We start from the raw sequence: 25214 nt of genomic DNA on the forward strand, positions 1-25214 counted from the left end.
AAATAAACATATCCAGGTGTTAGAATGGCCAAGTCAAAATCCAGACCTGAATCCAATCGAGAATCTGTGGAAAGAACTGAAAACTGCTGTTCACAAACGCTCTCCATCCAACCTCACTGAGCTCAAGCTGTTTTGCAAGGAGGAATGGGAAAAAAATTCAGTCTCTCGATGTGCAAAACAGAGACATACCCCAAGCGACTTACAGCTGTAATCGCAGCAAAAGGTGGCGCTACAAAGTAAACTCCCAACTGAGATAATAAAAAAAGGTTTTCTGGGGCGAGGCGCAGATGAAGATGGCCGCACGGTGCTAGTGCTCCGCCACCTTGAGGTGCGCAAGGACTTGCAACAGGTTTCTGACCATGTTGAAACGCTAGAGGAGACCCATGATTCTACCAGTGAATATGTTGCGCAACTCCAGTACGCAGTGGTGGCTCAATCGGAGTTGCTCAGTGACATGCACAATCATCTGGAAGACCTGGACAACAGGGGCCACCGTCACAATATCCGTGTGCGAGGTCTGCCTGAGGCCACCCGGGATGAGGGCCTCCCTGATACGCTGGAAGCTATCATCAACCTTCTTCTTGGCGAATCCCCTCCTATTCGGATTAAGCTAGACAGGGCCCACCGTGTGCTTCGCCCTAGACCTGTCAATGGCCCTCCCAGAGACGTCATCTGCTATGTCAATGACTTTTGCCTTAAGAAGACTATCATGGCAAAAGCACGTGCCCGGAGAACTTTTGATTTTGATGGGGCTCCTATCCAACTGTATCAGGATCTCTATTGGCTGTCCTCCGGCATCATCAAAATCCCTACCGCTGGAGCTTTCCTTTTACACTGCAGGCTCGCAGGGAGGGACACTCTGCTGTGTTGCAGGCCTACTCGGATATTCCAGCCTTTTGCTCTGCCTTGGACATTCCTGTGCCCCAAGTGATGGATTGGGGACTCTCACCTCCCCCTCCACCTCTCCCTCCTGTGTGGCAACCAGTCTGCCGCAGATGATCTGGAGGGAATAAGAAGGCAACTACTCCTGGCAGGCTTGGCACTCCTCCTGCACCTTCCAGTGACCTGAACATGATATCCTGGCTGGCGTCCATTCCCTGAATGTGGACTTTGCTACTCTCCGCTGTAGCTGTTGGATTACCCTCCTTGTCGTTCTCTTTTTTGAGGTTCTGGGTGGTAGAGGTTCTCCTGCATACCTGCATTCCTTAGTTATAGCAGTTTGTTTTAATCTAGTTGCCTTTGGCATGACCTCGTGGGGTGTTCATTTCGGTGCTGGTTTCTTTCTTCCTTTATGGTGATCTCTCATCGGACACCTGAATGTTCTACTATTGATTTTGCATTGTGCCTCCTCTATGACCTTTCGGTCATTGGTTTATTCCTTGTTTTGTTGCTATTGTTTTTCTGCATGTCTGCATTATTTGTCTTGTATTCCGCTGTCTGTACAGTTTTCCTGTTTCCTTTTGTGTCTCCCTTCTCTCCCGCCCCGTCCTTCCTTGTTTTTCAGGCTCTTGGAGACTTCTGTACCTTCCCCTCAACCTTGTACTGCTTGCGGGTGCTCGTGGTTCTGGGATTACCTTTGTGGCATATGGGCGAGTTCACTCTCTACTTTGGCTTCTGTGTTCTCCTGTATCCTTGACCATGGTTAAATGTGTCTCTCTGAATGCTAAGGCCTCAACTCCCCCCCCCCCCCCCCAAAAGGCACCTCTTGCAACGGGAGTTGATAACGCAGAGGGTTTCTTCAGGAGACCCATTTTGACCACTCTGGCTCCTTTCAGTTCCTACATCATCTCTATCCGCCTGCTATCTCGGCCTCCTCAGGGAGGAAAACGGCCAGGGTAGCAATCCTTATATCAAGATCCTGTCCTCTCCAGGTCTCTTCTTCCTTCCTTGATCCCCACAGGCGATTTGTAGTGGTGGAGGGTTCTTTGGGTGGGAAGCCGCTTCTTTTGTATAATATATATGCCCCTAATGCGTCTCAGATACCCTTTTTGCGTCGGGTCCTCGTGCGGCTCCACAAATACCCTCCGTCGACCTGGCTCCTTTGGGGTGATTTTAACCAAATTTTTCCCCAACCAGGGATCGCCATTCGGCCCTAGGTAATCCTATCCCCCCTTCTCAGCTGCGCCTCGCTACCCTGTTCCGATGGATCATGCGTTCTTCATCCCTATATGACTTGTGGCGGATTAATCACCCTACTGATGGATCGTTTTCGTTTTACTCCCACCCTCATAAACTGCACACACGAATTGACTACTTTTTTGGTAATTTACCCATGGTGCATATGCTCTCCTCTGCTTCCCTAGACCCTATCTCCTGGTCAGACCATGGCCCGCCGCTTCTGTCGTTCTCTCCTTTGTCTTCCTTCCCTCGGCACTGTCATTGGCGTCTAAACAACTCTTTGCTTAAGTCTCTGCCCTTCCATGAGACAATCCGGGCCTCTATCACTGAATACTTATCCCTTAACCAGGGGTCAGTCTCTTCGCAGGCGGTCCTCTGGGAGGCTCACAAGTCGGTCATCCCAGGGCATTGCATTTCCCTGGGCTCCCGACTAAAGCGTGAAGGCTTGGCCTGGTCAAGGGAGTTGCAGACGCAAATTCGCTCACTAGAAGCAGACCTCCTTGCTTCTCCTTCTCTTTCGATCCTGAGGAGTCTGGTGGAGGCTCGTGCCCAGCTGGGCGAGTTGGCTCTCCATAAGGTGGAGCAGCAGCTTCTTTATGCCAAACAACGGTTTTATGAAAGAGGTAACAAGGATCACACACTTCTGGCTAGACGTTTAAGGGACCGAGCAGCCGCCCAGATGCCCTCAGCTTTGAAGGATCCTTCGGGTACTCTCCACTATCACCTTGATGCCATCTCTCGCCTCTTTAATGACTATTATTCTAAACTTTACTCTCTCCCTTCTCAACTCCCCTCCGACCCCGGGGAACAGGAAGCCTTCTTGGATTCCTTTCTTTCGGAATGTCACCTCCCCTCTCTTACTTCCTCGGACCAGGACACTCTCAATGCCCCGGTCTCGTTCGAAGAGGTGACGGAAGTGCTCAAAATTGATGCCTTCGGGGCGTTCTCCGGAACCTGATGGGTTTACCTATCTATACTATAAAACTTTCTCTGACTTGCTTCTTCCTCATCTTGTTCCTCTCTTCAATTATTTTATGGGGGGGGGGGGGAGGGGATCCCGCAGTATTTTTTGCACTCTTTGCTCACTCTGATCTCTAAACCGATGAAGGATCCGCATGATTGTTCTAGCTATAGGTCCATTTCTTTGCTCAATACGGATCTTAAGCTTTTTTCTAAAGTCCTGGCGGCCTGCCTTGGTTGCCTCCTTCCATCTCTCATCCATAAGGATCAGGTGGGTTTCTTCCTCTGCAGACAGGGGGGTGACAACACGAGGCGTGTAGTCATTTTAACTGACCATGTGAATCGGCGGTCCGAACAGCCAGTAGTCCTTAGTCTGGACGCCGTAAAGGTAGGTTGAGCTGGCCTTTCCTTTTTGCCACTCTTAGAAATTTGGGATCACGGGTGCCTTCCTTACTGCTCTGCGGGGCCTCTACTCTCCCCCCACAGCCTCTCTCAAGCTTCCTCATGTCTCTTCTCCGTCTTTCCCTATACATAATGGCACTAGGCAGGGTTGTCCGCTCTCCCCTCTGATCTTTGCTTTATGTATCGAACCTCTGTCTGCCAGGATTCAGGGATGTGCGGACATCTCGGGAGTTGCCCTCCAAGACAGGGAATTGAAAATTTGCCTCTTCGCTGAAGATGTCCTACTCACTCTCACTAAACCTCTGCTCTCATTACCTAAGGTTTATAGGATCTTACGTACTTATGGTGATGTTTCTGGCTACAAGGTCAACCTCTCCAAAACTGAAGTCTTGCCTCTGCATCTCCCCCCTCTTCTGTCTTATTCCTTCAGGTCTCCCTCTGCTATTACCTATCTTGGCGTATGTCTCACCTCTACTTATTCTTCTCTTTATTCTACTAACTATACTCCCCTATTCTAGCAGTTGCATGCGCTCATGTACAACCAGCATACTCAGTATATTTCTTTTTTCGGTTGAATAGCGGCGGTTAAGATGACTATCCTTCCCAAGTTACAGAGTTGGAGGAGGTTTGTCGGTGCCAGATGTCACCAAGTATTATTGGGCCGCCCACTTGAGTCACCTGGCTGCTTGGACTTCATACCGTGCGTATAGTCGCTGGATGGAGTTGGAAAAACTGTGGTTAGCCCCGATCCACCCCAATACGTTTCTTTGAAGTCGCTCTCCCCCACCTTCTCTCTCAGGCCCCTTGTTAGGGCCTATGGCCTTCTCTCTGTGTGTCTGGAGCTACTGCTCTAGGAAGTATTAGCTCTTTTCCCGTGTTTCTCCTCTGCAATCTTTCCTCTCCTATGGTTAGAGAATGGGTGGGTAGAGGGCTTTTTTGCTGGGCGGACCTGGTCAATCCCCTCACTCGTATGCTGCAGCCTTTTGAGGATTTAGTATCCCACTTTGGTCTTCCCTCCACGAAACGGCTTCACTATCTCCAGCTCAGGCATTTTATGATGTTTGAATTGGGAACTCATGTTGTTTCCCTGCCTCTTCCCAACTCATCGCTACATGAGCCGTTGGGAGGAGGTTCTGAATACCACTGTGACACTCCCTCAGTGGCGAATGATTTGGGAGAGGGCTTTCCGGGCATCCATTTGTACTGCTTACAAGGAAACACAATATAAGATGTTAATGGGATGGTATTACACCCCTGCACTACTAAATACGTTGAGTCCAAGCATCCCGCCCCAATGTTGGCGGTGTGGTGTGGGGTTGGGAACGATTTTCCATATATTTTGGTCCTGCCCCCTAACTGTTCCCTATTGGATAATGGTGAGATGCCTGATGGAGGATGTGGTAGGGGCTAGGGTCCCTCTAGACCCCATGGTATATTTGTTGTTTCTCTCCTGTAGCTCTCTTCCTAAGAAACCCTTTAAACTCTTCATGCACATAGTCCTAGCGGCCAAAACCCTGATTGCTAAACATTGGAAATCTTCCTTGCCTCCATCAGAACTGGATCTGGTGGCCAGAATTCTGGAGATTCGTTCTCTCGAGTCCCTAACCGCTTCTCTTAATAATACTCAGCCTCTCTTCCTCTCTATATGGAAACCCTGGGATAGGTTTCTAGACAGTCAGCCTTCTTAGCTTGCTTTCTCTTTTTCATCTTCCCCTTTCCCCTCCTGCCCCTCCCGTCCCCTCCGCTCCCTCACCTCTATCTGTCTCGAGTCTCTCTTTTTTTTTTTTTTTTGGTAGGTGTTTGGATGTCCTTCCTTGTCTAGTTGTGTTGTCCTTGGTAACATGATCCCGTCAGTGGACCTCCTGGAGAGTCCAGGAGTTAACTAACTCGCATTCTAGAGCTACACTTATTGCTTGAGTTATTTTGTGACTGACGTGACATTGTGATGTTATGAGCCTTTTGCTCAGTGTTGCTTGTATTTGTACTTTTGAAACATTGTAAAACTTCAATAAAAATTTACAGTTGAAAAAAGATTTAAAAAAAAAGGGTTTTCTCATGGCGACAATTTATCATCTATCTACAGATAGCGAAGTAAAATCTGAAGGGTGTAGCAGTGGATATGTCTGACTTCCGCTCAGATATGGCTTTTCAATCTTTCTTGTGATAGGTGGGAGGGCCAGTAATCAGATCCCTACTGATCAGACACTTATCACCTACCTAAAAAACTAAAACAAACAGAGACTGTGACAGTTGCTTTAAAGTTGGAACAATCTCCCATAAGCTATTATGTCATCCGTTTACTGTATACAATTTTTTGTGATATATATATATATATATATATATATATATATATATATATAACATGTTAAAAAATGTAAATATGTAAAATGTATTTAACAAACAAATGTCACAGAAAGCTTAGACAGTCAGCTCTCTATTGGCTTTCTATGTCCCACAGAGGTTGATTTAGGCTATGTTTACATGGCAGAATTACTGCACAGAATTCTGCATGGAATTATGCATGGATTTATGGCCAATACACCTCAATGGAATTCCCTGTCCCATTCACACAGCAAAATTTCTGCTGAAGAATTTCCGCAGCAGAAATTCCATTGAGATTAATTGGCTATAAATTCATGCAGAATTTTGTGCAGAAATTCTGCTGTGTCAAAATAGCCTTATACAGTTCTCTTCAATCACAGCATGGCATGACTGACATTTCTTATTTCTTACATACTCTATACACACATTGGGTGAGACTTGTCAATAAAACTCAGCAGGGCAAGGAGAGGCCAGTGGAGAGTTGGTCTGCTTGACTTAATACTCTGCTCCTGGCTCATGTTTAAAGCTATGATTTCTCTAATATAGCCACAGTGTTTCAGTTCAGAGTTAGTCATAGCACACTGTAAGGAAGGATCCTGTGTCTGTTTTATGTTGCAATGGCTAGAGCGTGGAACAAGTCACACATTTATTGAATGTTCACAGGATATGCCACAGATGTCTGATAGGTGTGGGTCCAAGTGGTGGGAACAGCATTTATTTGCATTTATCTGTTTTCAAACTTCTGACAACCTCCAGCTGCCAAGACAAGTCTAGATAGGCCTGGAAACCCCCATTCTTCAGAGAGATGGAACCCACATCTATCAGAAGTCAGACTTCTATTACTACAATTCAAAACACAGTGCTAAGTTCACCTCTAGGATCACACATCTGTCCATAACTGCAGCAGTCTATAAACAAGTAAGCTGGTGACTATACAGATATCCAGTATGTATGAAAAAAGAAACATAACAAAAGCAGACCTTAGATGGAACCTGTCATTAATTTGCCCCCATAAACCTTTATAAAGAGACAATAAAAATAAAATAAAATAAAGTCATTACAGAACATATTAATATTTAGCAGCTGTAATAAAGAAGTTTTAACAATTTTGTGCCATATGCAAATTACATCTGCTAGGCAACTCTTAATAGGCACTATCATATGACCGGACTTTGCATAAATTACATAGTACACACGAATATAAGAAACTTTGAAATATATCTTATTAGGCAAAAGTACTTTTTTCCTGTTATCAAACTATTTGCCTCTCCTCCCGTCATGTTCCTATTATGTTTTCTGAAAATCAACTGAACTTTGTCATGTGTGTGCAGTACAAGCCAATACAAGAGAAGAGCTCCACCCACCATCTTTGGGAGAACTGCAAATTAGAGATGAAGCCTCCAGAGCAGATATCTGCTAAAAAGAAAAATACTATATACAAGTTATATAACGACCAGAAATAGTGCTACTTCTCATTTACATACAAATTCACCTGAAATGACAGGTACACTTTCACCAAGAAAGTGTCCTAAAATCTCAGCAACAACTTCTCCAATCTAGGCTTGACTGATGGCTTTGCAATGGACAGTGGATGATCCAAGAGGTGTTAAAGATGTCAATTGTAATGCACCAACGGGTGTGGACCGGCTCTGCCTCTTACCAATTTGGATTTGGAACAAACTAAGGAACAGGAAGTCTATATATAGTCTAGAGACAGGCAGGTGGGGCGATCTGACACTATAGATGGTAATTGTACACCAACAGAGCCTGATGAAGCAGAGCTGATTTGATGTAATAGCTGAGCTAGGGCTGTTAGAACAGCAGAGCTGAAGAGTTCAGATGCAGCAAGGTTTAGCAGGCTTTATCAGCAGACAAAGGTGTGGTCGTCAACCCAGGTCATACACCGAAGGCATTTCATTTTGCTTTTATATTTATGCCTATTTTTGTAATATTTTTAATGGATTAATTAAAGATTGAACTTTTTATGGGAGCTGGAACATTGCTCTTTTCTACTGGAGTATCAAACAGGTAAAAGAGATGAGGCAGAGGCAGGATCAGAATATTAGGCTCAGGTCAACTGAAGGTATGCAAGGCAGGAAGAAGGGAACAGACACATTCACTTATAGCTACTACAATATTGCTCAGGCACCACAGAAAGGGAGGAGTGCACTTATATAGGTGGTGCCTGGCAGGGATTGGAGGAGGACAAGTATCAGGAGCGCACACTGGCTCTATAAGAGGAGGCACTGCATGTGTGGTCCCTATGGGACATGGCAGAAACTGTTGCAGCATGCGACAGTGCAGAAGAGAAGGGCCTCTGGAGCGTATAGCATGCAAAGGAGCTGCACGCACAGCACGGTACTGGTAAGCAGTGGTACATGCTGAATACTGTTGTACTCCAACCATTTATGTAACATCAATCATGCCCATGATGCTGTACATACAGTCTGTCTGTTCTGAAATGTCTCTCTAGCTCAACTCTTTATATACAGTAACAACTCCCTGACTTAAGCATTACCTGCTATACTGTCTATGAGAAAACTGGGATAATACACAGCTGAAATTTGAAAAATTTGAATATCGTGCAAAAGTCCATTGTATTTAATTAATGAAACTTAAAAGAAAAGGAAGCATGAAGTGCTCCAAAATATCCAAGTAGACGGATGCGTTGACCCTGGACTTAATGAAGCACAGTGGACCAACACCAGCAGATGAGATGGCTCCCCAAATCATAGTAATTGGGGGGGCTTTGTGGTTTTCACGAGCTGTAAGCCATAATCATCAATCACAATTATGACAAATCACGGCTTGAACTATCTTGCTTTGCATGTAATGAGTCTCTCTCATATATTAGTTTCACCTTTTAAGTTGTATTACTGAAATAAATGAACTTTGTTACAATATTCAAATTTTTCGAGTTTCACCTGTATTGTTTAATAAACTAGTCTGCTACATTTTGAAAACTACTGCTTGTAAATGAACAAATTTACATAATAATGCACTAATGGCTCTTAGCAGACATTTTAGTCTGAAGAATACGCTCAAATTAAGTTTTCAACAATAATACACACTGTCAAAATGACCATTATTAAAGATATTTTTGCCATAAAAAGATTAAAAAAGCTACTGATGCTCAACTAAAGTAATAAGTAGATTTAGCAGAATTACCTTATTGTGTACAAGAACAATCCTAATATCTGGTTTAATAAGTCCAAAGTTAATGAGTAGATTCTGAATCTTCTTAAGCTCTTCTTTGCATTTTTTTGCAGTGGAATAATACTGCTTTCTAACTGGCAAATTTTTAAATAATTTCATTACAGAGACTGTAGTGCCTGCAGCAGACAAAAGCTTTATCAGATCCACAATAAATTCTCACAGCCGATTCTAAATAGTATCTACATCATCTCTTGATTTGGTACTTCCAAGACAGTTTGTGCATTTTGCGACCATACTAATGTTGTGAGTCCCGGACCAGCCAAATTTCTAATGACCTGAACTAACAGCTGTCAGTTGGGGGTCATGAAACCTGTGGGTAGGCTGGGACCTATACCTGTGTAAAACCAGCCTTTGGTTTAATTTTCATGTCATAGCTGAATTGTTTTTTTTGTGTGTGATTTTCAAAAAAAACTAAACAGAAACTGTGGCAGAAATGGCGATTTGACTGCAATGTTGTAACTCACTCTTATTCTATAGCAAGAGACAGACTAGATTTAAAGGAAAATTGTCAGTAACCAGAGATACTGTCTGGTAGTGCGGGTGACGCTGATCAATATGCTGCATACCATGTGCGGATCCGTCCCACCGTTCACCCGTTATCTTCATTCATCTGAATATGCAAATGAGCTGCTAACTGGCACGGACAGGGTTACAAGGCTCCTTTGGGCACTCTGACGCCAGCACCGCTCGTCTGATGCACCGCCCGTCTAATGAATATTCATCCCCTCCCTCCTCAGTACAGAGCTGGAACAGTCGGAGGGAGGGGATGAATATTCATAAGCAGAGCAGCGCTGCGGATGAGCAGTGCTGATGTCAGAGTGCCAGATGGAGCCTTGAAACCCCGCCCGTGCCAGTTAGCTGCTCATTTACAAATTCAGAAGAATGAAGATAACGGGCGAACGGTGGGGCAGATTCGGGCATGGTAGGCAGCATATTGATCAGCGACCTCCGCACTACCAGCCAGTACCTCTGGTTAGTGCAGGGGGAGTTAACTGACAGTTTTCCTTTAATAAGTTGGTTGAAAAGTGAGGAACAACGTCCCACTGAGAACATATCTCAACAGAGTAATTTACATTCATTTTCAGCAATGATTGAAAACAAAAGAATTCAAATAAATTGATGTAGCTGTGTTAAATATCTATTTCTCTGCTCCTTTATTCTGCTATACCTAAATCATCAGCTGAGAAACCAATTTGTTTGAAATGTACATTCTGGTTAAATGTGTACTCTGGACAGCAAACACTTTTTGTAAAATTGGCAGCAAGTTTCCTTAGTGAACAATGCCATCTAGTGTGCATCCAAGCTAAGCAAGGTACTGAATGCAAAGTCTCAATAGCCTTTTTTTAGCACAAGTTTTAAAGCAACTATTACTTGGTAGAAATGCCCAGCTACTTTATACACGATGGATCCCCTCATTCCCACAGCCTTTTTATTGTGGTACCTAATTTTACTACTGAATGAGCTCTGTTTATTTTACATATATATGAAGTTGAATCACTGAAACTGGATGAAGCAGTAAAAAGAATACTCAACCCCTTCCTCAAAAACATCCACAAGGTGTGTGGTGTGGCATCCATGATGCTTTGTGCTACACTTCTAGCAGTAACAATGACAACAATACTGATTTTAGAGGCTACAACCTTTTCCAGAGCAGATGATCATTACATGAATACAAGCTTTTTTTTTTATATGAGGTCATATTTACTGGGCATCTGATAGATTTGCTTAGATGCCTAATAAATATGATGAACAAGTCCTTAGGATATTATAAAGTATTATCATTATAATAAATAAAACTGACCTTGCCCAAGGTGTGATGGCTTCTGAAACACAACATGTCCATTATTATCCAAACTATACAGAGTACTTATAGAGTCATTGGCTGTCTTTGTTGCTATGTGTACCTAAAATCAGTTGGAGAAAAACAAGCACTTTTAATCAGTGCACCCTTAATGTATATATTAAAGTATATACAAGAATTTTAATGTAGATATTAAAGTATTAACAACAAAAAAACTGTTCAATATATACTGCATCACTAGGAAAATTCGCTATTTAGGAAAGCGGGATAGCTTGGTGGAAACTTCATCTCTGTATCTTCTTACCTGGAAGTGACCTAGCACTACTCAAGGGAGCTGATCTAAATGTGTACCATAGTACCATACAACATTCCTGGTCACCTGAACCTTGCTTAATAGAAACCATTTTGTAGTGTCACTTTTGGAAAAAGCTAGGACAGGAAATTAATAAATATTCAGGACTTTTTTGTTGATCATCTATCCTCTTATCATCTATCCTCTATCCATCAATATCTTATCAGTGTGAGTCCAGCAATCCTGCTAATCAACTATTCACTTCAATGGCTTCTTACTGTGAATTTAGGTGTCACAGCGCTGTTAAACAGATGATCAACAGGGATTCCATGTGTAGAGTCCAACCAATCAGATAGTGATGGCCTATCCTCAGAAAAAGCTATCAACAAAGAAGTCTTGAAAAACCCTTCATACACTGCTCAAAAAAAAAAAAAAAAAAAGGGAACACTAAGATAACACATTTTAGATCAGAATGAATGAACTAATCGTTTGAACAACTTTAGTCTTTACATAGTTGAATGTGCTGACAACAAAATCACACAAAAATTATCAATGGAAATCAAATTTATCAACCCATGGAGGTCTGGATATGGAGTCAAACTCAAAATGAAAGTGGAAAACCACACTACAGGCTGATCCAACTTTGATGTAATGTCCTTAAAACAAGTAAAAATGAGGCTCAGTAGTGTGTGTGGCCTCGACGTGCCCGTATGACCTCCCTACAACACCTGGGCATGCTCCTGATGAGCATCCGCCAACTCCTGGACAGTCTGTGGTGCAATGTGGCGTTGGTGGATGGAGCGAGACATGATGTACCAGATGTGCTAAATCGGATTCAGGTCTTGGGAACGGGCGGGCCAGTCCATAGCATAAATGCCTTCTTCTTGCAGGAGCTGCTGACACACTCCAGCTACATGAGGTCTAGCATTGTCTTGCATTAGGAGGAACCCAGGGCAAACAGCACCAGCATATGGTCTCACAGGGAGTCTGAGGATCTCATCTCGGTACCTAATGGCAGTCAGGCTACCTCTGGCAAGCAAGAGGAGGGCTGTGCGGCCCCCAAAGAAATCCCACCCCCCACCATTACTGACCCACCGCCAAACCGGTCATGCTGGAGGATGTTGCAGGCAGCCGAACGTTCTCCACCGCGTGACTGTCACGTCTGCCACATGTGATCAGTGTGAACCTGCTTTCATCTGTGAAGAGCACAGGGCGCCAGTGGCGAATTTGCCAATCTTGGTGTTCTCTAGCAAATGCCAAACGTCCTGCATGGTGTTGGGCTGCAAGCACAACCCCGATCTGTGGACATTGGACTCATACCACCCTCATGGAGTCTGTTTCTGACCATTTGAGTGGACACATGCACATTAGTGGTCTGCTGGAGGTGATTTTGCAGGGCTCTGGCAGTGCTGTTCCTGCTTCTACTTGCACAAAGGCGGAGGTAGCGGTACTGCTGCTGGGTTGTTGCCCTCCTTCAGCCTCCTCCACATCTCCTGATATACTGGTCTGTCTCCTGGTAGCGCCTCCATGCTCTGGACACTTTGCTGACAGACACAGCAAACCTTCTTGCCACAGCTCGCATTGATGTGCAATCCTGGATGAGTTGCACTACCTGAGCCACTTGTGTGGGTGGTAGACTCTGTCTCATGCTACCACTAGAGTGAAAGCACTGCCAGCATTCACCAAATCAGCAGCCAGGAAGCATAGGAACTGAGAAGTGGTCTGTGGTCACAACTTGCAGAACCACTCCTTTAATTGGGGTATCTTGCTAATTTCCTATAATTTCCACCTGTTGTCTGTTCCATTTGCACAACAGCATGTGAAATTGATTGTTAATCAGTGTTGCTTCCTGAGTGGACAGTGTGATTTCACAGAAGTGTGATTGACTTGGAGTTACATTGTGTTGTTTTAGTGTTCCCTTCATTTCTCTGAGCAGTGTATGTTAGTTAACTAAGGTTAATACAATTACATTTGGTCAGTGGACCAAACATTTGTGATTCAGATCGCACATACATGTTAACTCCTTAAAGGCACCACACAACATACATCTACCTCCTGTCATTATTATAAGAGGATGTTCCAGGAAAAGGGTTTTGGGCTGCCTCATAAGTAGGGCTGCATTTAATAATTACTTTTATAATCATTTAGTTGGCCAATATTTTTTATTTTTTTTTAAAGAAGTGTGCAAAGGCTGTATGATAGAATAAAAAATTCCTGTACTTACCTCCCTCACAGCCTCAGTCATTGCAGCAGGTGGTCACTGCTGCACTTCACTTCCTGATGCTTTGCATAATGACTAGCCAATCACTGGCTGCTGCAGCAGTGTCCTGCCTTAGCCAGCCAAGGATTGGCAGAGCGGCAATGTGTTGTGCGTCTGCAGCACTGGGGTGTGTAGTGTGGCAGACAATGGAAACAGAGGCTGAAGGGGAGGGCAAGTACAGGATTTTTATTTTTATTTTTTATTATACAGCCTGGGCACACTTTTAATAAAAAGCCCCTTTAACAGAAGGAGAGGACCGAGAAAGAGTTTACTGGCAGGAGGGGAAGAGTTAACAGGAGGGAAGTGGGTACCACACCAAGATGAGTTAAAGGGGGGGAGGGAGACAGAGCTATGGTGTTGTTCAAGTTCTGTGTGCCTTCTCAGAATGTTGGACCCGTTTTACCCTGCACCTAGCAGTTTAAGTCTGCTCTGGGGGCCTCTAATGGATTGATCAAGCACAACAACCAACTAGAGGACTAACAATTCCATAACAGAAAAGGTAAGAACAATTTCCATTATCTGTTTTTATCAATAATGGGGGACAGTTATCAAGGTACTTAGAGCCTTTTTTTTGTCTACAAAAGTCATACAAAAAGTCGCACATGCAACTAAGCACTTTTTTGTGCGACCTTTGTGAGTAAGCAAAAAGTTACAAACAGCCTTACCTAAGCAAATTCCAGTTTTCACAGTGGTCAGATATTTATGATCTGCTAAAGTCGCACATGCAAAAAAAGAGTTGCAAACCCCCTACAAAAGTCTGCTCCAGATCTACAAAACTCCCGTACATCAGCAAACTTCAAAAGTTGCAAAAAAGTCTCATAAAAGTCTCGGCTGCGACTTTTTTGTTTTGCTTATGTGCTCCAAATTTATCAACCCCTTGTAATAGTATGATAAATATGTAGCATATAAGCAAAACTAAAGCAGAAAAATAAATTGACTTCAGAACTTGCTTACCAAAGCAAACAATGATAAATGTCCCCCAATATATTTAAATTGTTGCCCTACTTATAAGATACTAACCTGAAGTCTAATTTTGATTTCTATAGGGTATAACATACATTTTTATTAGTTTGGACATTTCCACACACAGCAGTACCAATAAAGTATTTTTTTTTTTTTTTTTTTTGCAGAGAATGTTGAAAACTGAGGTGTTGTATTTTTCTACTTTTTTTTCTACTTTTTTTATTTTAAGTATTATACCTTTAGTCCCTCTAGTAGGCTTGAACATGCAACCTGATACTAATGTATTAGTCTAATAGGAGTACAACCTTGGCAGCTACTGAGATCGACTGAAAGACCCTACTTAACATGACAGTTGAACAGCTAGAGATATGAAAACTTTTGAAAAGTTCGACTCGCCGGTGTCAACAAATTTTTCAAAAGGAACCGGCAATAAAATAAACTCCAAACACGTTTCTAACTACATGTGGTATCCCATGGTAACTAACAGCTTCTTGAAGATTTTTTTTAGGCTTATTTTGAACAAAAAAAAAAAAGCAGCATCACACAGAGGTTTCAGAAGCCGCAGTGGCTTTTTCCAATCATTCAAAAATGTATCCTTTTTTTGGAGTAGCAAGAGCTTTTTAGTCTGCCAAGAAATGAAAATGGCACAGATTTTTCCAGGCATTCAAGAAATGATCCCTTTTTGAGAGTAGCAACAGAATTGACGGACTGTCATTAACCAGCGTACAGCAGGAGGTGGCAGATTGATGTTCCTAGTAGTAGTCTGCATACAGCAGGGGTAGTGGTAGTAATGTCTAATCAGTGGCATCTGGCACAGGAGGTTTAAAGTCCTCACTGATCCATGCCTGATTCATTTTGGTGAATGTAAGTTTTTCCACGTTGCTGGCTGACAAACTCATTCGCTTCAGGGTGACAGTGCCGCCTACTGCTCTGAACACTCTCTCCCAAGCGACACTAGAGGGTGGACAAGACAGAACACACGGGGCAAACTGGGTAAGTTCTGGTTATTGGTCTAATCTGGTGACCCAGAAGTCCATGGAATCTGGGCTCATCGTGGGGTCTTTCAGAGAAAGGGTACTGCTCAGGTTGTCCTCAACCTGGTTGTATAGGTGGTAGTTCACATCCCTGTGATGACGACTGATGTCAGAGGGGAATACCGGATGCAGAAACTTTGTCATCATGTGCTCCGGCATGAAGATGCTGCTGCTGCTGCTCCTTCCTCTTGCAGGATTAGTGCTGACAGAGGGAATGGAGTGTTGACTATACCCCCGTTTGGCAGGTGTTTGGTGCTGGATAGCCGTGGTAAACTGGCTAAGTAGATTCTCCTTATAGAACTCCAATTTAGCCTCCTCCTCAAAAGGCGATAAATATCCCATTCTGGCTTTATGCCGAGCATCTAAGAGTGTTGCTGTCTAAACATCATTTCATTTCTGCAGTACGCCTGTCACTGCGCATACAAGAAAGCATGCAGCTAGCCATCATCACCAGCTTTTCTGAGGGTCTGGCTTGTTTCGGCTCCATCAGTGGCGTTGCTAGGGCTGGTGCGGTAGAAAATGATGTCACCCCCCCACCACCACCACCATACAGCTCTGATGGGACATAATGAGCAGAGTACACAATGATATCAGTGACTACAGGTGACATCTTCTCTAAAGTGAGGAGAAAACAGAATGATATCAGTGACTACAGGTGACATCTTCTCTACAGTATTGTCTTTCCTTATCTAATTTAGTTGGTACATACCACCGGGACTTGTTCCAGTAAAATATTCACTCTGTAGAACTTGAATAGAATGGCTCAGATGTCTCCTCACTGCGTCAGAGGATTCTAAGTCTCTATATGAAAACAATAATTAATATAACCCAATGTTGATAATACTGTATAACCCCATACTGGCCCCCCTGGCAGTAGCACCCCCATCATCCATCGGCAGCACCAACCTCCTGGATGATGGGGGTGCTACTGCCAGGAGGATGATCCTGCCAATGGATGATGAGGGTGCTACTGCCAGCTCCCCCCCCTTGGTAGTAGCACCCCCATCATCCATCAGCAGGACCATCCTCCTGGCAGTAGCACCCCCATCACCCGGCGGCAGCACCAGCTTCCTGGATGATGGGGGTACTACTGTCAGGAGGATGATTCTGCCAATGGATGATGATGGTGCAATTGGTCCCTCCTTGGCAGTAGCACCCCCATCATCCATCGGCAGGATCATCCTCCTGGCAGTAGCAGCCCCATCATCCAGCAGCAGCACGTGGAGCATCGCGGCTTGCACTCCCCGCACCCTTGTCGCAATGCAACTGGGCTTCATCCCATACAGCCAATATTTGTCATGGTTCTCGCAAAGGGTCCTTGTCCCCTATCTTTCCACATCGAGTCCATCGTCAGGCCCCACTTTCTCTATCTTCTCATACAAGTCATCCGCCTCAAAAAGAACATCTGTACTTCTGGCAGCCAGATGGGAACTCTCCTCCATCTCTCCTTCTGCAACCGTTAGCTTTTCCCTTAAAAGGAATATCAGCGGCATTACATCACTAATTCCGCAGTTGTACATTCAGACAAACCTGGTAGCCTACTGGAAAGGCCTGAGCATGATACAGGTATCCCTGATTAGCTGCCAATCCCTCAGCTTAATGTCACATCTGCTGGATAAATAGTTAGTCTGCTGCATTAAGAAGTCTGCCACCGTGCTGCGCTGGTGGTACAGGCGGTCCAACATGTATAATGTTGAGTTTCAATGTGTTGAAATGTAGCAAATGAGGCAGTGTGGAGGTAGACTGTTTTGGTGCTATAGGTGAAGGAAGGCAAGTTTCAAAGCAAAGAACATGACAAGGATTTTGTTGAGGGTTCTATAAACTTCCCTTTTTTCATAGTAGCATTTTAGTCTGCCAAGCAAAAAAGATGGCAAGGATTTTGTAGAGGGGATAAAACATTTCTCCTTTTTGGGAGTAGCAACAGCATTTTCGTCTGCCAAGCGAAGAAGGTGGCAAGGGTTTTGTCGAGGGTTTGAAACATTTGCCAGTGGTGACTGGTAAGAGATGTAGTAGCCTGTAAAAGTAGTCAAATTCAGAACAGCATGCTAGTAAGGATAACTGCGGAGTGATTACAATTTTTCCAGCCAGGCGGCACAGGCCTGGCTTAAAGTAGTCAAATTCGGAACAGCATGGATAGTTCTGCACACTGACAACTGCATGGAGTGGCCCACCCCTAACACCACATGATTGTGCACAGCGGGGACTCCTGGTAACTGTAGCCACTAGCCAGCAGGCAGTGGTGAGGTATTGTTAGCTGTAGCCACCAGACAGCAGATATTGATGCATTAGGTATACTTCTAGCCAGGCTTAGGGATGCCTCTCCATGCGCTGACGTAGAGGCCTTATTCCTAAATTCACCCTGCCTTTGCCTTACTTTCTCTCTGCAGATACAGCAGATACAGCACTGTGCCAAAGACAGAGCATCTGGGACTAACAATTCCTTGACCAGTTATATTTTTTTGGGTATTATTAAAGATTCTGTTGAAATCAATAATATTCGCAAAAAATTTGTTTGCAGGGAAAATTCCTGTCAAATGTAAACCTTTGTTAAGGTGGTGCTGTGTGTTTTAAACAGGAAGATGTAACCGGTGTCTGCTGAAAACAATAATATTCATGAATAATGTATTCACAGGGCTGATCCCTATCACATGCACACCCTTTTTTAGTGTGCTGCTATTAAACAATTAGGAAGATATAATGCATTTTTAAAGAAACCAGGAAAATAAACTTACAGTGTCTTTTAAGGCTGATGCGTTCAATTTGCACCCACTTTTTATGTCCACTGTTATGTTACAACCTGTAGGTATATTGTTTTTTCGATTAATCCTTGTAGACATATGCAAAGCGCCCTAAACACAGCATAGCACTTTACTCAAGTATTGTTATCATACAGGTCATCCGCAGCACAGCTTTGCTCAGTTCACTTCTTGTTTTGTTTTTTTCTTTTGTATCAGCCTTTAAAAAGGCTTGGTGGACTGTGTGGTATATGATGAGACTTGTGTATCAATGAACAGGAGGTCCTCCTATGATCAGCCCATGCACACAGAGGCTGGGCATGAACATTTCTTTGCTGTGAATTCTTGTATAGTCCCTATAGGATTTGTGAACTGCAGATGGTTAAGATCAGGAATGGATTTTGTCTCCTGGATGAGAATTGTGGCTCCTGTGTTTGGGTTTTCGTTCTCTCGTTCTCTCTCTCGCTCTCTCTCACAGTGTGCTTTTCTTTGTTCTCTATATCTGTCCTCTCTCTATCCCTATCTCTCTCTCTCAGCCTGTCCCAGTCTCTCTTTTCCCCCTCAGTAAACAGCGCGTGTGAGCCCTTATGGTTGTGTAAAACTGCCCTCCCTCCGTGCTGTCTCATATTGGCCTTTGGGCTGATTGACACTTAAAACCAGGAGATCATTTGTAATATGCTGGTCACCTGAAGTGATGCCAACGTCCCATGGTCCTCCTGCTTCCACTGGGTGTCAAAATGCCATGCTTTCTTTGTGGCTTGCGCACTTTTACCAGTTTGCGCAAACCAGTAACATTTCTAAAGTACGGCGTGCCACACTAACCCCGAAATTCGGCTTCAATCAAGGTTCTTCAGGCTCGCCCAACACTACAAACAGCAATAAGCAATAGCATGCTGAGGGGTATAACAGTCTTTTGAGGGTGAGGGCAATTGTAGGCATGACAGTAAAGGCACCCGGCATCTAACCACCTAAGTGCAATAGCCACTATTGACCATGGCATCTATGGAGTAAAACAGCCAGGATCAGTTATCTCCGATGCTAACTATCGCCCTGTTTCTAACTTTCCCATTATTTCTCAACTTCTTGAATCTTTGGTATGCTAAGAAGGGATGAATCCCTTTTCTCATAAATGCAGCAGACACCTGCCTTCAGTGAAAAAAATCCATAGAAACTGCAACATTTGTATAACAAATCCCTACAACTTACCTCAGCAATGGAGCAGATGGAGCCCAAGGCTTCACCACGAAATCCATACGTTTGTAATGTTTCTAAATCCTCATGGCTGCATATTTTAGATGTATAATGCCTGATGCCCATGACAGGAGTATCTGATGCTTTAATGCCAATCCCATTGTCCCGTACTTCAATCTTATCAAAGCCAAAGTTTTCCTAAAGGTTGAGGGGTTTAAAGATAACGATTTTAACAATGGGTAAAGAAAAGTATTCAAAGTATCAAAGACACATAAAGAACCAAATCAAAGAACTCTGCAAGAAATTTAAATGTCCCCCTGACTAGTAATTTGTTAGACACAACAACTAAGATCATCGTTTGCTGTGGTAACCTAATAAAAATACGTAATCCACCATTATATGAACTAAATTATTTTTAACAATAAAGGTAATGTGTCACAATTTTAGTTTTTATAAAATACATAAAATTATTATTATCATCAAGATAAAGCATTTTATTTATGTATTTAGTTTTAGGACAATGTAGTTTTAATGTTATTTATTAATAAAGTGAGTACTGGGGGCTGCCATTACTGTAGCCTCTTTGTGGTGTGTCACTTGACAACACCTACACAGTTGCTTTATGGCAGGCACAGGGCATAAGAAAGAGTGTGTCTCATAGAAAAGCATGGGTTGCTTACTGCACTTTAGCATAGCACAGGAGGAGCAAGTACCATTTTCCTGAGGAGCTGTGAACAAGAGACATGTAATCTGTCCTTTACCACGTTTCAGACACAAACAAAATGGTGAGAGTGGAATTGCTTTCACCAGATTCCTTATGTTAAACTTCCTCTGTTGGCTAAAAAGTGGGAGATATGAAAAGTTACTATTTAATATTTTATATTTTGTGACAAGTAAAAAATTTTTTTTTTATGTTTCCAAAAATATTTAAAAAAATTTAAAAAATTTAATCTCTAAAAAGATTTAAAAAAAAAAAATCACATTTAGTGACACTTTTCCCTTTAAGTGGTCACTGTTGTTTCAATCAAATGTAAACTGGAGAAAGACAGAGTAATATGGCACTGCCGTTAATCCAATATTAGGGTCCTCAAACTCTGGCGCGGTGGTTCTGTCACGGTGTCCGTGGAGTTTCCTCCTGTGATGCAGCGGGAGATCGCCCCGGCCGGTGGCATCTGTATCAAAGCAAAGTGAGGAGTAGTGACGTCACTACAAATGCTCCTATAGTCCACAATACCCTCCACTAGTTTCGGAAACTTGGGGCAGTTTCCTTCATCTGGAGTGGTGCTGTGGTAACTGGATCCTCTCTTATGCTTGTCAGTGCACTTGCAGGTTTTAACCTGTGATGGTCCGGACAGAATTGTAAATCCCTCAGTGCCAGTATTGTTACTGCAAAAAAAAAAAAACTGTTCAAACTCTGAATTAAGACCATGTGGGTTCATGGAGTCTAGATTGTAAATCCTTTTTGTTTCTGCTCTTGATAACTGTGCAATATAATCGCCGCCCCCCCCCCCCCCCTCCAATGGGGTATAATTTTTTTCTCTCATGTCCCCTCTGGATGTTATATATATGTTCTTTTATACGTGTCCCTAGTTGTCGTTTGGTCATTCCTACGTATCTTTTATTGCAGGGGCAAGTGATGATGTAAATCACTCCCCTGGTTTTGCAATGTATATGACGTTTTATTTTATATTCGTTATTGTCCGTAGGGTTTTTCACCGTAAAGATAGGGGTAGAATTGTTTGTGGCTTTGCATGCCTTGCACTTTCTGCATGGATAGAACCCATTTTTTTTATTGTAGGGGCATGTTTGTAGGATTCCTATTTCCTGTATGAACCATAATAACATTCCCAGGAGTCAATTCCTAAGACTGCGATGGAACTGCAGTGATATTAAACAATATGACCAAGAAGCTATAGAAATGAAGACAAAATTTCTAAATAAGGGGTATGAGGAGGAACCTCTAAATAACACCAAAATACAAATACAGGAAACTAGAAGAGAACCATTAATATGTAAAGAAATGAACAGTATTCAAACTCACAGCCCAAATGATGACCAGGATATAAAAATTAAGATTCCTATTATCACACAGTATAGTTCACACAGTTTCCTATTTCGCAAAATAGTGAAACGGTACTGGAATCACCTTAAGGATGACAAAATAGTGGGAGACCTTATTCCCAGCAGTCCTACCTGGGAATAAAAAAATGGGTTCTATCCATGCAGAAAGTGCAAGGCATGCAAAGCCACAAACAAAGAATATAAAATAAAACATCATATACATTGCAAAACCAGGGGAGTGATTTACATAATCACTTGCCCCTGCAATAAAATATACGTAGGACGGACCAAACGACAACTAGGGACACGTATAAAAGAACATATATATATAACATCCAGAGGGGACATGAGGGACACCTCCTGTCCTTGCATTATAAGGAGAAACACAAGCAGTCTCCTATAGATTCTACCTTTTTAGGGCTAGAAAAAATTATACCCCATTGGAGGGGGGGGGGGGGGGGGGCGATTATATCGCACAGTTATCAAGAGCCAAAACAAAGTGGATTTGCAATCTAAACTCCATGAACCCACATGGTCTTAATTCAGAGTTTGAACTGTTTTTTTTTGCAAAAACAATACTGGCACTGAGGGATTTACAATTCTGTCCGGACCATCACAGGTTAAAACCTGCAAGTGCACTGACAAGCATAAGAGAGGATCCAGTTACCACAGCACCACTCCAGATGAAGGAAACCATCCCAAGTTTCCGAAACTAGTCGAGGGTATTGTGGACTATAGGAGCATTTGTAGTGACGTCACTACTCCTCACTTTGCTTTGATACAGATGCCACCCGCCAGGGCGATCTCCCGCTGCATCACAGGAGGAAACTCCACGGACACCGAAATGGAACAACCGCGCTAGAGTTTGAGGACCCTCCATACCATCAGTAACCAGTAATCAGTGCTAAAACTATGGATTATTAACGCTACACATGAACTCAGGTATCATTTCTCGAATTGAGACACGAAAGCTCCGCTAACTATCAGTGCAGGATCGCTGACAGACTACCAAGCGCACTTGTAAAAACCACTTATGGTCCTACAACTTTGTTTCTTTATAGCTCTCTAATTTTGCTGTTTTTTTTTTTAAATAAAAAACAGTTCAAACTCTGAATTAAGACCATGTGGGTTCATGGAGTTTAGATTGCAAATCCACTTTGTTTTGGCTCTTGATAACTGTGCGATATAATCGCCGCCCCCCCCCCCCCCCCTCCAATGGGGTATAATTTTTTCTAGCCCTAAAAAGGTAGAATCTATAGGAGACTGCTTGTGTTTCTCCTTATAATGCAAGGACAGGAGGTGTCCCTCATGTCCCCTCTGGATGTTATATATATATATATGTTCTTTTATACGTGTCCCTAGTTGTCGTTTGGTCCGTCCTACGTATATTTTATTGCAGGGGCAAGTGATTATGTAAATCACTCCCCTGGTTTTGCAATGTATATGATGTTTTATTTTATATTCTTTGTTTGTGGCTTTGCATGCCTTGCACTTTCTGCATGGATAGAACCCATTTTTTTATTCCCAGGTAGGACTGCTGGGAATAAGGTCTCCCACTATTTTGTCATCCTTAAGGTGATTCCAGTACCGTTTCACTATTTTGCGAAATAGGAAACTGTGTGAACTATACTGTGTGATAATAGGAATCTTAATTTTTATATCCTGGTCATCATTTGGGCTGTGAGTTTGAATACTGTTAATTTCTTTACATATTAATGGTTCTCTTCTAGTTTCCTGTATTTGTATTTTGGTGTTATTTAGAGGTTCCTCCTCATACCCCTTATTTAGAAATGTTGTCTTCATTTCTATAGCTTCTTGGTCATATTGTTTAATATCACTGCAGTTCCATCGCAGTCTTAGGAATTGACTCCTGGGAATGTTATTATGGTTCATACAGGAAATAGGAATCCTACAAACATGCCCCTACAATAAAAAAAATGGGTTCTATCCATGCAGAAAGTGCAAGGCATGCAAAGCCACAAACAATTATACCCCTATCTTTACGGTGAAAAACCCTACGGACAATAACGAATATAAAATAAAACGTCATATACATTGCAAAACCAGGGGAGTGATTTACATCATCACTTGCCCCTGCAATAAAAGATACGTAGGAAGGACCAAACGACAACTAGGGACACGTATAAAAGAACATATATATAACATCCAGAGGGGACATGAGAGAAAAAAATTATACCCCATTGGAGGGGGGGGGGGGGGGCGGCGATTATATTGCACAGTTATCAAGAGCAGAAACAAAAAGGATTTACAATCTAGACTCCATGAACCCACATGGTCTTAATTCAGAGTTTGAACAGTTTTTTTTTTTTTTGCAGTAACAATACTGGCACTGAGGGATTTACAATTCTGTCCGGACCATCACAGGTTAAAACCTGCAAGTGCACTGACAAGCATAAGAGAGGATCCAGTTACCACAGCACCACTCCAGATGAAGGAAACCGTCCCAAGTTTCCGAAACTAGTCGAGGGTATTGTGGACTATAGGAGCATTTGTAGTGACGTCACTACTCCTCACTTTGCTTTGATACAGATGCCACCGGCCAGGGCGATCTCCCGCTGCATCACAGGAGGAAACTCCACGGACACCGAAATGGAACAACCGCGCTAGAGTTTGAGGACCCTCCATACCATCAGTAACCAGTAATCAGTGCTAAAACTATGGATTATTAACGCTACACATGAACTCAGGTATCATTTCTCTAATTGAGACACGAAAGCTCCGCTAACTATCAGTGCAGGATCGCTGACAGACTACCAAGCGCACTTGTAAAAACCACTTATGGTCCTACAACTTTGTTTCTTTATAGCTCTCTAATTTTGCTGTTTTTTTTTTTTTTTTAGAAACACGCGCAGTAGGCAATAATCTATTTATCTGAACGGGCATCACCCATAGCAACCAGGCACACGGACGGCATTAACACACACAATTGCTGCTGAGCTGCGTAAGGTACGGGACCAACACACCAGCAGTACATCTATAAGTATATACAGTAAGAATTATAGACCATCCATTAACAACCATCCACTTTCTTGTACGTTTAATTAAGCTCAATCAAGCCTTCAGTCTAACCTCCAGCACTACTCTGCATACCTGTTTCCTAGTAAAGTGTCAGTACTGAAACATCCCTCTGTCCTACAGAAACAGGTATGCTTTTCTCTTTTCTCTCTCTGTATTAACAACACACCCTCTCCAGCAGAGCATACCACTAATATATATATATATATATATATATATATATATTTTGTATCTCCACTTATTGCACAACATATGGGGACGTGTGCTGATTTGGTTTTGCTGCAGCTAGAGATATATATTCCATTCAATCCATTCCAGCGCTGGTGATATCCAGATATATTTTAGAATACAAATGCATAGATAACATGCATACACAATGAAAGAGATAAACAAAAAGAATAAACATAACAAATATAAGTAATATATGTTGTTTTGAACAATATCCTACTATACAGCAGAAGATATACCCAAATGGACTCTACTGAGCTACTAATGAAGGCTTAGAGCATGCCCCAAAATTTAGTTAAAAGTAATGAACTTTGCCTGACATAAGGCATATAGGATTCATTAGTTTAAGAAAGGACTTTGTTACAAAATATAAAAATTTGATCATAGAACTGTTTTTGTTACAAAGACCTCTCCTTCAGTGCCCAAGTCACAGCATAAAAAGACTTTCATATGTAAAAGTTATTTCTTATACAGTGCATGCACCCGGACAAGAAAACCTGTCAACCAGGACAAATGATACAGTGGAGGTACAGAGGGAAAGGTACAATCAATAGGTGCAACTTAAAGGGGTACTCCGCCCCTAGACATCTTATCC

At 42.7% G+C, this 25214-nt stretch overlaps 1 protein-coding gene across 6 annotated transcripts in view; it reads right to left on the reverse strand.

The window, feature by feature from the left end:
• PMS1 (PMS1 homolog 1, mismatch repair system component) overlaps positions 1 to 25214 on the reverse strand; it is a 666172-nt gene that overhangs the window by 477843 nt on the left and 163115 nt on the right. For 5 of the 6 annotated variants that reach the window (XM_056533911.1, XM_056533910.1, XM_056533915.1 and 2 more), the window contains 3 exons: positions 19310 to 19492; positions 10820 to 10922; positions 8971 to 9134 (listed from right to left, as the gene is read on the reverse strand). In XM_056533911.1, coding sequence (XP_056389886.1) covers positions 8971 to 9134; positions 10820 to 10922; positions 19310 to 19492 — 450 coding nt within the window. Of the gene's footprint in view, positions 1 to 8970; positions 9135 to 10819; positions 10923 to 19309; positions 19493 to 25214 lie in introns of those variants that run through there. The other variant, XM_056533916.1, reaches the window with a different exon arrangement.

Source organism: Hyla sarda, chromosome 8, assembly GCF_029499605.1.
Source record: "Hyla sarda isolate aHylSar1 chromosome 8, aHylSar1.hap1, whole genome shotgun sequence".
Taxonomy (NCBI): Eukaryota; Metazoa; Chordata; class Amphibia; order Anura; family Hylidae; genus Hyla; species Hyla sarda.